Genomic DNA, 14,422 nt, shown 5'->3' with positions numbered 1-14,422 from the left:
TGTCATACATAATTTAAACTCAATTTAAATACATAAATTTAAAGAAAATGTGTTAAAAGTAAGTATCATATTTTCCTTAAATTTAACATTACAAGGTCAGGTACGTGCGTTTTGGTATGGGGTTGAATACAGACACACTAAAAAATCTTTCCATTTTCTTTTTTAAACAATTCAAGAATATCATAGAGAATAATATATTTTTTTATTAAAAATCAATGATGCTCTATTTTATTTTTAAAAAATATTGATGTTGTTTATATTTCATTTCTTCTCGTCATTCTATACGAAACAAAAGAAATTATTAACGAAAAATTCCATATATCAATCCCATATTAAGCCAGTACGTGGTTTAAAATTTAATTCATTAATCTTTAAATTGAAAAATAAATTCAAAATCAGGAAAAACTATAAAAATTAAAAGAAATAATAAAGTAAACGGTGTAATGATCCCATAAAAAAGGATATTTGAAAATACATACCAAATAAATAATAGTAAAAAAATTATTGTATGAAAACAATAAATAATATAACAGAGGGCTTTTTATTACAGTGATGCCTCGTGTAACGGATGCTGTGCACAACGAACTTTCTGTTCATCCATTAGGCGACCCACACAACGAACCTCGTTTTACGTAGCAGACTGTATCGTATTAAAACGTGAGTATCTTTTTTTTTAAACTTACATTACCGTATTTCATGTTACAGAACGATTTTTTAAGTTGTATTGCTATGGGAAAACGCGTTTCACATAACGAACTTGGTCTTTGTGCAAAAAAAGTACGTTATGCGAGGCATCATAGTATTTTATTTGCAGTCCTTATTTTTACCTATTGCTTCTTCCGTAGTTTATCATTTGAACAACCATAAAATTTCAGAAAAAAACCTTAAATTACACGAAGTTCAAAACTTCATATTCTCAATTTTATGCTCTTTTGCAAAATCATCTAGCAACACAAGTAGTTCAGAAGAAGTTGATAGCCAACCAACTACAGAGGATGATTACTGAGCGAACACGACCATGTAGTCTATAGGCTAAGTGCCCATGTGCATGAGCTTCTTGAACGCCTTCCGGAACTCCGGGTTGAAGATGGTGTAGATGACGGGGTTGACGAAGCTGTTGATGTAGCCAAGCCACGTGGTCAGGATAAAAGCAGTCACCCCGGGCTGGCACTGCCACCCTAGCTTGGTGCACATGGCGTCCATGATGTTGCACGTGAAGAACGGCACCCAGCAGAAGAGAAACACACCTGTCAAAATGTAATACTTTAAAATGTAGCATACCAACGTAAGTTTGTTCCAAAGAGCACGAATAGAACTTTAAAAGAGTAGAACTTTACTGTTTAACACAAAGCTTTCTCCATCTTATACCTATATCGTGCACTCCTTTCAAGAACGTCATAAATAAAAAAAACATGATTTTTCAGGAGATCGTTTTTGGAATTTATAAATATAATACAATGTATTAAAAATAAATATCAAGCCTCTTATTAAAGTTTTTTTCTATGCAATAGATCTTTTTAGGTAGAACCTGAATGTTTTTTCTCCATTTGAAAAATATTTAGTTTATTTAAAATAATTATTAAATAATACATTTTCTTCAAAATTCAAAAACTACATTTTCTGCCCTGTAGCGGGTAAATATTAAGTTAAAAATATGCTTTTTTTGCTGGGATATAGTACATTTTCTGGGCATTCCGAAAACATGCACTATTAAAAATTGTCGATTTTCTATTTATGACGTTCTTGAAAGGATTGAGCGATATACAAAATTAAATAAATTAAAAAAGAGTTTTATTTTATTATATACGAATAGTTTCGAAAACTTAAGATACTTTCATCAATAGGTTATTACAAAAAAATAATAAACAAACAAAAAAACACTTTTTTGTAATCACCTGTGGATGAAAACGTCTGTAGTTTTTTAAACTAGTTATGTGCAATGAAATAAATTTCGATAAATGGTATAATACTAATGTTTAATTTTTAAAATAATAAGCACGTCATTCCATAAAGTAAATGCCAAATCAATAAATAATAAGAGGCAAAAATTGTTTGCAACGACAGATTGGATTAGCATTCTATTCATACTTCTCTTGCATGGTGTGATGGCTAGTTAAATATAATTTTTTTGTTAATTTGGGACATTATTTTGGTTTAAAAAAATCTAATAATTGCATTTTGTTTCTAACGTGTTAGAATGTTCAAAACGTAAGATGATGGATTTATTTTATTTTTGCTATTTTAAAACGTAGAGTTCAAAGTTTACTGTCCACCGTGTACTTTAACACAAATAATGCCTTTCGTGACGACAAAGTCAATCCCCTTGTATCTAAAGAACACGGCATGTTTATGCAAAATAAGGTTATAACGACATATTTCCTACATCAATACAGGCGCTACAATTTTGTAATTCAATTTTATAAAATATGAACATACGCTTCAAGAGATAACGTTGGTTCTTTTGAGTGCTTACCTACATTAACGGTTTCAGGAAACGTATAATAAATATTCAAGTCTAACGATACTTCGTAGGTATCTCAACATGAGATGAAGCGTCTATCGTCGATATACCAAAGATGCTGTAGGGTAAATAATCAGTGATTAATAAAACAAATAAGAATACAAAAAAGATACTAATACAATATAATATTACATTAATTGATTAGACAGTCACCTTGTGGTAAAAATCTATCCATTTGTTATTAATATTTTACTTAGTAAATACTACTATTTCTTAAAATCTACTGTCACTCGTGTTTCGATGCATTACGCATCATTTTCAAACACCGTACTTGAAAATGATGCGGGAAAAAATATTCTGCTTAGAACGTAAGTATGAAAAAACTTAATCTTAAGGTACAGTAAAATCAACAACGTAACCAAAATATTATTTGAGGCTACTTTTGGTTACCTCTTACCGGTGTTTTAACCCAGTAAGAGGCATTTGAAATGTGGCTATATCGCAGAATGCTCGCATTTTATGGACAGCATTCTGCTATATGGTGGGCAACGCAAATATGCTCCAAAGAGCACGAATAGGAAGACAGTTGCTGACTAACATCAATTTCCGGAATTCGTCTATCTAGGGCTTGTGCTTTGAAGAGCTATTGCATCTTATCACCAAAGGCAAAATAGAAAATCGACTAAGTGTGGGCAGCAGACAGATCTCCTGGCTCCGGAATATACGAGATTGGATGGGGATCAGAACCGTCGAGGTGCTGATGGGGGCAATGACTCTAAGTATTAGTCAACATTGGAAGGACCTGATATGTAATACAAAGAAGAAGAATAAGTACCTTTTTATAACTACTACAATACTCGTAAAACCTAAGACATCAAATTTAAGAAAAAAATCTCTTACAGATATAATTAGGCACTTATGTGAAATCAGCACAATTTTGTATTTGCGATCGAATATCTTGTCGAACATCAAATGCCATACATGGATCATGGTACCATCTCTTTGCCCGCAGTTACTAAATGAGACAGTGCTGTCAGATTTTTTTCAAATCATTAATTTAAATAGTATCTGGAGTATGAAACACCCTGAAACATTCTTGTTGCGTTCACAAAATATTAGAAAATGTTTAAATAACAATTGCATAAATGGGTTTTCAAAAAGTGGTTTATTCAATGTAAATAAACTATCAAGTTCAACGGATGTATGAAGTAAACATTAGTTTAAATTTATTGTTTATGATTGTATTAATTATTATTCTAAGTGTGGACAAATGCCAGCAAACTCGTGAATTAACTAATACAACAATGATGGGATATTAATAAAGCTATACGAATAAATTCAGCCATAATAACTTGTAGGCATGAAAGATATTTATGTGATAATAGGATCCTATACTAGATTATGGTAGAAATGATGAGGCTTTTACAGGGGTAATAAATTTAAACGGAGACATTGGGATTTAACAATTTGCATTTTGATATATAATGTGGGTTTTGTAATTAGGTTGTCTAAAAATATCTGCTTTGAAACATGATACTAATAAAAATTAGCAATATGATACGTAGCCTAAAGAAGTTGAATAAAAACTAACAATTAAATCTCGGTACACACATAAAGCACCAAAAATACTATAAAAAGCGAAAAATTGTGTGATAAAATAGTGGGTTTCACCCTTAAAATATTTTTTTTTTTACATTAAGAGACGTATAAGATAGGAGAATACTGGTTAAAGAAGCCCTTTTATTCGCAGTATTATATTAACTCATAATTATTTACACTACAGGCTTCCGATTAGACTCAAATATCAGGAACTAAATAGCAAAAAATTAAAATTGTTACCTGCATTTACTTTGAATTCACATTTCATAGCTTTCAGTATCCCTGTCAAAGAAGACCTAAATAAACAGATACTTCAAAACCATCACCGGGTTTATAGAAATACTACACGAGATACCAGATTGGAGCAATTCTGGTCGTGTGGAGTAAACGGGAAGTGTTGCAATAAAATATTTGAGAGATGCTCATTGATGCCAATTTTCGTTAATAATATTTAATAGCATTTATGCATACATTCGGCCAAACGGACTTCTAATAAAGCCAGCATTATACACTGGATTAAAATACATATTAACAATGCATTGGATGATACATTTCGTCCAAGTATTAAATAGCATTGCAAAACATAGTTCAACTACGTAACTGTTTGGCCAACCTTAATTTTAAAGAAGCCAACTGCAGTGCATAAACATTGCTTTAAAATGAATGACACATTTCATCCAAGCATCAAATAGCAATACAAACCATAGTATTACTATCTATGTATGTGTTTGGTCAACCAAATTTTGAATGAAAACAACTTTATTCACTGTATCAAAATATAAAAGCGCATTGGATGCATTTAAATGGAAAATAGAATTACATAATATAGTTAAACAATGCGTCTGTTTGGCTAGCTCAACGTTAAATGAAGCCAACATTTACAACATTTTTAGTGTGTCCAAATACTTGTTCACAAAATCTGGATTATCTCCAATTACAGGAGTCACTTTCATATTATTTTTTAACATCTCATCAAAGATGAAGAAGAATATGAAAGTCTGGGCATTTACTAATATAAGAGTTTCTGCTTGGTAAAAACTTCTTTACGTCTCACCAATAGATGTCTCTAGTGAAGTTCTAGTGATTCAAGAACAAGGTTTCTAGATTGGTTCATATATATAAAACTTCTAAGAATTGGAGTAGTCTGGTTGTCAATAATGGGTAGAATTGGTGAATGTTACACGTGTGTAAAGTGATCACTTAAACCAGCCTATGACGGTCGTCAGCGCCGTAAATGCCCAGACTTCCATTTTCTTCTTCATCTTTGATGAGATGTTAAAAAATAATAAGTCAACATTTCACACTGTATAAAACTATTAGCATTATAAACAAAGTTCAATTAAGTATGTGTTCGGTAAGCCAAATTTTGAATGAAGCCAACTTTATGCACTGAATTAACACCTAAAGCCCGATGCCCTCAAACAAAACGCGCCCAGCGGTGGTGGGTCTGATCTGACCCAGTACAGAAATCGCCTTTTAGGCGTTTTTTGTCGGGTTTTTATATTTTATATATTAATCAAAATAGGCTACATAGCAATAGGATAATGTGTCATAAGTTTTGTATGAGAATTTTCAAGTTTTTGATAGTTTTGAATTTAAATTATCCAAGCACATCATTTTACATGCGAACTCGACCGAGCGCAGCTGCTAACTACCACCGCGTAGCATGTCGCATCCGCGTGAGGCATGATCGGCATGAAGCAGTGGTTGTAAACATGTTTATTTTTACTGAATTCAAATAATTTGTGTTTTTAATTTTTTAACTATATTTTAAGTCAACATCATAAAAGATAGCATTTTTAACTTTTATTTGTTATCTTCAAATACAAAACGTGGCGGTTAGCTCCAAAAACCACAAAATGATTCTGGGATTTTGACTTGAGTTCATAATACAAGATAAATTTTTGTCCATAGTGCAATTAAAATTTATTTTAAATACAGTGAAAATGGTAAAATTTTCATTGAAAAATATAAACAGAATTGCCCAAAATGGTGTAAATATTCATTTAATGTTCGCCATTTCTTACATAGATTTGCGGGTCTTAGAAATTATGAATATAATTTTGTACGGTACTAAATAAAACTAATTTTTGGGTATAAATTATTTTTATATACAAGTTCGTTAGACATAATAGGTAACAAATTTAATTTTAATATTGACAAGTAAATTACTATCAAAAAATCAGTAGACAATCGCTACTTTTCTTGTTAAAATCGATGTCTTCATCACTTACTGACATTTCTTACAAAACCACGTTTTCTGTTTCACTTTCAAATTCTGTATCTAAGGTTTTTGAATTCTAAATCACTGTCATCTACACTACTTTCTCACTTTTCTTTCAATTTTAGAACTGTCCAAAAGTCGTCCAATCTCGTTATGAGATATTTAATTTTTTCCTGTCATTCATTGTGGTAAAGTGTCGAAAAGGTTTTTTTTTAAAAAAAACTAGAAATTGTTCAAACATAAAACAGTTTATTGTGAAGTTTTGAAGTTAGTAACTTTGTGTGTGTCGGTGTTGTATATATACATAAATCTATTATATACTATATATTACCACTATTTGTGGTATTTTCTAAGTAAAACTTAAATTAAAAATGGTTAGATTTTACCAAAAAGTAACTGCCGAATCAATTTATGAAAATATTAACAACTTATGTAATTATTACACTTTTTTTAAACGTGATCCTTAGTATTTTTCATACAAGTAAACAAATAAATCAGTTTAAAACGAATGTAAAAAAAAACAATATATAGAATCAATCGCCAAAGATTGACAATGTTTGTTTTTGTTTTGGGGAGTTCGAGGGCACGGCAGACGGCACACTAACACATTGATAGCGAACAACTGACCTTACTCAATATGATTTTTGATCTTTTATTTGTTCTTTTTTTTAAATAACTCATTCGAATCTGGTCCGATAATTTTCGTTTATATCTCAATTTGTAGGTAATTGTTTGAAGAACGATTACATTGAAGGAAAACGACGTAAAAAAATTACCTATTAAGTAATTAATAATTTTCCGCGATGGTGGGTCTGATCAGACCCACCATCGCGGAGGAGGTGTTAAAATGATTACAGCCCGTTGCATGATAAATATTGTCCAAGCATTAAATAGCAAAACAAAATAAGGTTTAACTATGTATCTGTTTGGCCAGCCAAATTTTGAATGAAGCCAACTTTATGCACTGAATTAAAATGATTGCAGCCCGTTGGATGATAAATATTGTCCAAGCATTAAATAGCAAAACAAAATAAAGTTTAACTATGTATCTGTTTGGCCAGCCAAATTTTGAGTGAAGCCAACTTTATACACTGCATTGAAATAAAAGCAGCGCGTCTATAGAATACTAAATCAAAATATTAAGTAGCATTACAGAACATACATCAATTATGCACGTGTTTGGCTAACCAAATTGTAAGTCAATTTTTTAAAATGAATTAAAATAATAGCGAAGCGTTGGATAGCATTACAGTTTTCGTACGAATGTTGAATAGCATTACAAAACATGTATTGTATTGTATCTGTTTGGCCAACCCAACTTAAAATGTAGTCAACTTTATACACTGCATTTAAACAAAAGCAGCGCGTCGAATGATACATTTCGTATACAATTTCGAATAAGAAGTTAGTTTAATAAACGATGTTACTCATGTTTATGCAGAGAAAAAATATAGGTATCTTAGTGAGAAATGAGTATGGAACATATGAAATGAGATAATTGATTACCCCTGTATGGGACAAAGCAAACGTCAAACCCATCTTACGGAACAAGGGAGCGGATGTTTCGTCGTAAATTATGAAAATATTTAATTTCCTGCAGCCCTCACATACAATGAAACCTTCAGGAATGGAACAGCCCAAATAAATAATTAATGTACAAGTAATTAGAAAAATGTACGAGTTTTATGACATCTCAACAAAAATGAAGAAAAATGTGGAAATCTGGCTATTTACAGGGCATATGACATGTAACAGGCTGGATGAGTGATCACTTAATATGCGTGTAACATTCAAAATTCTACTCATGATAGACAACCACACATCGAATTTTTTTTTGGAACTCATACATTTATCATAAATCTTACGACGCATCATGTTAGAGTTCAAGTGAGCCATCTATGGGTGGTTTAGGAAAGCTTTTATTTAGATGTATGCAAGATCCTGACCGGATTATCTTACATACTAGGAGACGCCCGCAGCTTTTAATTTGACCAGTTATTTATATTCACAGGCCAGTTATTTATATTTAGGTGAGTCCTAAATCATTGTTCACAAATTTGGGCTTCTCCACCAATGGGAAATTTTTAACATTTTGACATTTCAAAATTGATGACGAATTGTTAAAAACTAATTTGATATCTTCATTTATAATAAGATGTCAAAATATAAAAGTAACTAATGTATCAAAAAATAAAAACAATAATGGATCAAAACACGGGTCACAAAACATTGTAAGAAATAGTGGTATTTACCAAGTAAAACTTCAATAGTATGGAAAGATATTATCACAAAGTGACCACAAAGTACCAAATTAATTAAAGATTTTTTTAAATCTTTCTCCTAAGTGGAGTAACCCAGATTTGTGAACAAGGAATTTAACACAACCAAAAACGTTGTGAAAAAAAAATTATCAGGTTTATTTTCCAGTTGAATCAATCCTTTTTCAACATTTTGAGTGTGTTTAAATACTTGTTCACAAAATCTGGATTTTCTCCAATTACAGGAGTAATTTTCATATTAATATGAAATTCCAATTACAGAAGTAATTTTCATAATAATATGAAAATTACTCCTGTAATTGGAGAAAATCCAGATTTTGTGAACAAGTATTTGGACACACTCCAAATGTTGTAAGTAGATTATCTGGTCAAATCATAAGCTTGAATAATAAAAATGAAAATGATATTTTCTGGCGTTTCTCATGTGTGTGATTATAATCCAGGATTCGGACCTTACATATTAATAAAAGAGTTTCTGCTCAGTAAAAAGCTTCTTTTCATCTCACCAATAAATATTTCTAGTGAAGTTCTAGTGATTCAAGAACAACGTTTTAAAATTGGTTCATATATATATATATATATATATACATATATATATATACATGCATAGAACTTCCAAGAATTTGAGTAGTGTGGTTGTCAATAAAAGGTATAATTGGTGAATGTTACACGTGTGTAAAGTGATCACTCAAACCAGCCAATGATGGTGGTCAACCCCATAAATGCCCAGACTTTCATATTCTTCTTCATCGTTTACGAGATGTCGAAAAATAATACATTACTTTTTCGTTTATATGGTCACATACGGTATCCGAAATAAATCTTTTTATTACGTTTTCTACATTCGTTCCCCTCACGTAAGTTTCCGTAGTAATGCAAAGTTAAAATCCTTGGCTTCTCTATTTTCGGCGCAAGGATCCATGTTCATTGCACAGATCGTTAACTCCGAAGTAAAGGACGACTAACTTTATTACGGCGATGGAGGCAGTATGGGAGTGCATTTTAGAATTTATATTCACATAAAGCGAGTTTTCAGGTGATAAAGGAATTGGAAGAAAGGTGGAAGTCATTTTGAATTTGAGAAAAAAAAATTAAAAAAAGTAAAAAAGTAATATTCTCAATATTATTCATATTAAAAGCATTTTTTTTCTATATTATTCATATGTTAACTTATTTATTTTTTTACAAAAATGTTAATAATATTAGTATATAATCACTCACCGAGATTTTTATGTCTACCGGTTTCGAGACGTACCCGTCTCCTCAGGACAATCACTACCACAGCATGCAAAATATTGTTTGCATGCTATAGTAGTGATTGTCCTGACGAAGAGACGGGTACGTCTCGAAACCGGTAGATATAAAAATCTCAGTGAGTGGTTATATGCTAATATTATTAACATTTTTGTAAAAAAATAAATAAGTAAATAAGTAACTAACTAACTAATTATCACATCGCCTCCCCGCAAGGATAGGTAGAAATAATAGAACGCCACACCAATCTCTCTTTTTAAACAATCTTCGACTATTACAACCTGATCGCTTTCAAGTATTTGTCATACTTGATTATACCAAGTCTTCTTCTTCTCTTCCTTCCAGCTACATTCAACTGATAAATTTTTGTTTTACTGTTCATTTGTTACTCATTGGTTCCACATTACCAAACCATCTCAACACACCTTTTTTTATTTATCGCTTAAATTTTTAACGTGTTTATAGTAAATACAATTTATACTTCCTTAAATTTAATCCATTGGATATAAAAAAAATCACCATGACAATTATATTGTCAGCAATGATATGTATAGAATAATGTTAACTATTAATTCATATAGTGTAAAAACGAAAAAAAATAAAGATTTTATTTATACACATATTTCTGTAGTATCTTTAGTGGACTTTAATCTATTTCGTAGCTATACGTAATAAAAATATTTTTTTCTTAAATTGATTGTAAAATATTTAAATTTTTTATATCGGGTCTAAATTAAAAAATTTAATATTATAAAATTTTGAAAAGAAAATTAAATTATAAAAGAGCATTTTTTTAATGAGAAAGGGGTGCCTCCAAATAACCTCTAGATTTTGTAATGTGAACGCATCACTTTTATTATTATTTGGTCCGTTTGATACTATTTTTATGACTAGCGTAATTAAGATTCCATACTAAATTTCAAATATGAAAGATGTCTTCGGAATTAAAGTCCAAATAAAGATATTATAATTAATATTGAATGTAACTTAAAAAAGCATATTAAAAAAAATTAAAACAGGCAACTTATAAAAAAATACGGTATGACATAAAAAAAAATTAAATGGCTTACCAAGCACAATGGCTAACGTTTTCGTTGCCTTTCGCTCTTTCTTCGCTGAAGATTTTTCTCTCTTCTTCTTGCTGGCTTTGTTGACCTTGTAAATGGTAAACCGTGATGCTGTAGTAGCTTTGCGTTCCTTGGAACCACTTGACCCAATCCTCGTCAATTCCTCAGCACAGCGGACTATTGTGGAAGCAGTTCTATAAAAAACAGTTACTTTCATTAAGAAAAGCTTTGGAAACATAAAAATTCAATTATTTAATGAAGAAAACTAAACGCTTAACTTAGCTCAATATTACTCAACAATCCTTATCATTTACTTTATGTAATACCACTGAAAAAACTATGAGGTGACTCGTCACTCAGTTACGAGTATGTATAACACTAATATAAATTTTAAATTGTACAGACTTATCAACTTAATATAATAAAGGATTAAGTTAAAATTACGTCAATTGGCTGTAGTAACCCATAGTCAGACTAATAACGTTTACAACATCTTGAGTGTGTCCAAATACTTGTTCACAAAATCTGGATTATCTCCAATTACAGGAGTTATTTTCATATTATTTTTTACAGACTAAAAACATCTTACTTTTTTAACCCTAGACCCTGAGACTTGTTCCAATGTACCTTAAAACTGGACGTAAAATATATGACGATAAGGAAAACTCACGATTAACCAATTTTTTTTACTAAAAACATATAAAAATAAGTGGAAAATAGGAACATACAATAAACACCTTAGTTTTTTAAACCGTAGACCTCGAGACTTATTTCAATGTACCTTAATACTGAACTATCGTTAAATTGTACGACGATAAGAAAAACTCACAGTTTACCAAATAAAAATATTTAAAAAAATAAGTGCAGCACGTTTTTTTTTAAATTTTCTATAAAATACTAACATAAAATATCGGTAAAAAAATCAGATACATGACGGCTGTCACTACATTATATACATATGTTACCTTGGTGCTTCCACATATGATATGTCTGTCGTAAATTTTACGAATGTCCTATAATATTTGGTTAAAAATTATAAGGTCTTAAAAATATTCACCTCAGTGGAACTTTCTCTCCGCGCGGTGAAGCAGTACTTCCATTTTTGGTAGAGTATGAGGAACCTATCCTGGCGATAATGGCCGTTTTTCCCTTAGTCCCTCCCAGTCTGGCGTCTCGAGGACTCCTGGGTCCAGGAGACGCGTCTGCCTGGACGTCCTTCAATGCTGCTTCGTCGTGGGCACTCAGGTTGGAGGCGGCATAGCCGGAGTCGTTATTTCCATTTGCATCTGCGTGTGGCTGCTGAGTTGCCAAGGACGTGATGACACTGTTGACAAAGAAGGAAAATGCATGAATAAAATATTCATGTTCTTCTTAGATGGGAATTCCATTTATTATTTACCGGTACTTGAACTTTGATGTGCTACTTTAGCCCAGTATAAAGAAAATATTTATATCTGTATTTGGTCTAGAATAATGAACGTATCGACATGATTCATTGTTTCCCTGACAGGTGAAATTTATTGTCACGATACGTTCATTATTGTAGACCAAACACAGATTCATTTTTTTTTGTACTGGGATCATGTAACACATCAAAGTTCAAGAAGCCCCGTTCTACTGTACCTTGTTTATAATGTACAAGATTTATACATCATTTAGTGGATTTTTGTTTCTTCTAACTAATTCAATATGTTTTTATTTGAATCTGTGTTGGGAACAGGAGGGATAATCTAGTGTGGGCCAATCAGTAGCTTCTCAGCATTTGTAAACACGTAAAATTTCTCAGGAGAAAGCGGACTGTTGACTGTCATCAACCGACTTTCCGTTCTACTAGAAGAGGGTTCAGCATTTTGTATAAATATTCATGTTTAAAGACTCATAATCCAGAGAGCAATATTTTGTTTCTCTACACCATGTATTACGTATGTCACCTAAACATAATTAATACCTTTCTTTTATGGTAAGTTTAATACCTGTTGATTGGTTAAACAAAAAGTATATAAGTAAATAAGCAATACTTATTAAAACAATGTTTGATATTTGAGGATTTTAGATGAATAAAGGGTGCTAGGGTTCATTGGATGCAGAGAAAATATCTTAAGAAACAAAAGCTTTAGGACAGTATTTTTTCTTGTCTCTTCTTATAAAACCGATAACTTAGTTCAAATGAAAATAACCAAAAATAAAAAAAACTCTAAAAGGCTGGTTTTAAATCTTTGCTTGGTTATATATAAATATATATATATTTATATATATATATATATATATATATATATATATATATATATATATATATATATATATATATATATATATATATATATATATATATATATACACATATATATATATTTATATATATATATATATATATATATATATATATATATATATATATATATATATATATATATATATATATATATATATATATATATATATATATATATATAAATTATAAATATATGAATATAAATTATAATTACCACGATATATGTGGCATCATGTATGGTTGAGTTAAAAGTAAGCTTTATATTTAGCAGAGATTTTTATGAAATGTAGTATCTATATAAAGTGTGCACAGTGAAAAGAGTCTTGTAAAAAGAGTATTTCTGTTACAACAACTTCTTTGACTTTATCGAAATATGAATCAATATCATAAAAAAGTTTTATAATGTCGTAAACAAATAAATATCTTGAAAAATGAGGAATCGTTATCTTTTTCGCTATCATATCATTAAAAAAAAGTTTTCGAAGATCGCGATATGAATGCGAGCTTTGGCTGAGAATGCAATAGTCTTTACGTAACGATGGAGTCGTAGATTCCCAAAGAGCGTGACTCTCAGTGGCAAAAGTTTGCGAGACTTTTCCAACAATGGCGGCAACTAAAGGAAAGTTATCCTCTGCCTTCAGGAGTTCACGTTGACTTTGTGACGACAAAATGTCAACTGAAACTTAGCTGTTCCGGCAGCCAGAGACTAATGACGGAGAATAATTGACCACAATCTCTGAAATTGAGCAGAATCGCTGAAACTGAGCAGCCGGATCTAAATATTTGAGGGACTGATAGGGCCACTTAATATTTCAATATTGACAATAATACAATGATACTATTCTGATCTACAAACTTTTGGATTGTTATTGATACTAAATTGCTATTGATTCTCAATTCTTATTGATGCTCAACTAGTATTGATGCTTAATTTTTATTGATACTCAATTGTAATTGATACTCCATTGTTATTGATACTCAATTGGTATCGATTCTCAATTGTAATACATACTCAATTGTTATTAATGCCTAATTGTTATTGATAATTAATGGTTGTTGATACTCAATTATAATTGATACTCAAATGTTATTGATGCTCAATTGTCATTGATACTCACTTCTTATTAATGTTCGATTGTTATTGATACTCAATTATAATTGATACTCGAATGTTATTGATGCTCAATTCTCATTGATACTCTATTATTATTGATGCTCAATTGTTATTGATGCTCAATCGTTATTGATACTTAATTATCATTGATA

General features: G+C 30.7%; 1 protein-coding gene across 1 annotated transcript in view; it reads right to left on the bottom strand.

Annotated features, from left to right (window-relative positions):
• Positions 1 to 1,032: 1,032 nt before the first annotated feature.
• Positions 1,033 to 14,422, bottom strand: part of Dop2R (dopamine D2-like receptor) — a 60,057-nt gene continuing 46,667 nt past the window's right edge. Inside the window, exons 6-8 of the mRNA XM_088268287.1 lie at positions 11,942 to 12,208; positions 10,888 to 11,078; positions 1,033 to 1,247 (exon numbers count right to left, since the gene is read on the bottom strand). Coding sequence (XP_088124413.1) covers positions 1,033 to 1,247; positions 10,888 to 11,078; positions 11,942 to 12,208 — 673 coding nt within the window. The remainder of the gene's footprint in view (positions 1,248 to 10,887; positions 11,079 to 11,941; positions 12,209 to 14,422) is intronic.

The sequence above is a fragment of the Brachycentrus maculatus genome, unplaced genomic scaffold (assembly GCF_059751285.1).
Source record: "Brachycentrus maculatus isolate JH-2025_06_01 unplaced genomic scaffold, ASM5975128v1 h1tg000316l, whole genome shotgun sequence".
NCBI classification, from domain to species: Eukaryota; Metazoa; Arthropoda; class Insecta; order Trichoptera; family Brachycentridae; genus Brachycentrus; species Brachycentrus maculatus.
Note: the sequence above shows the minus strand (reverse complement) of the source record. Positions and strands in the feature narration are given on the sequence as shown.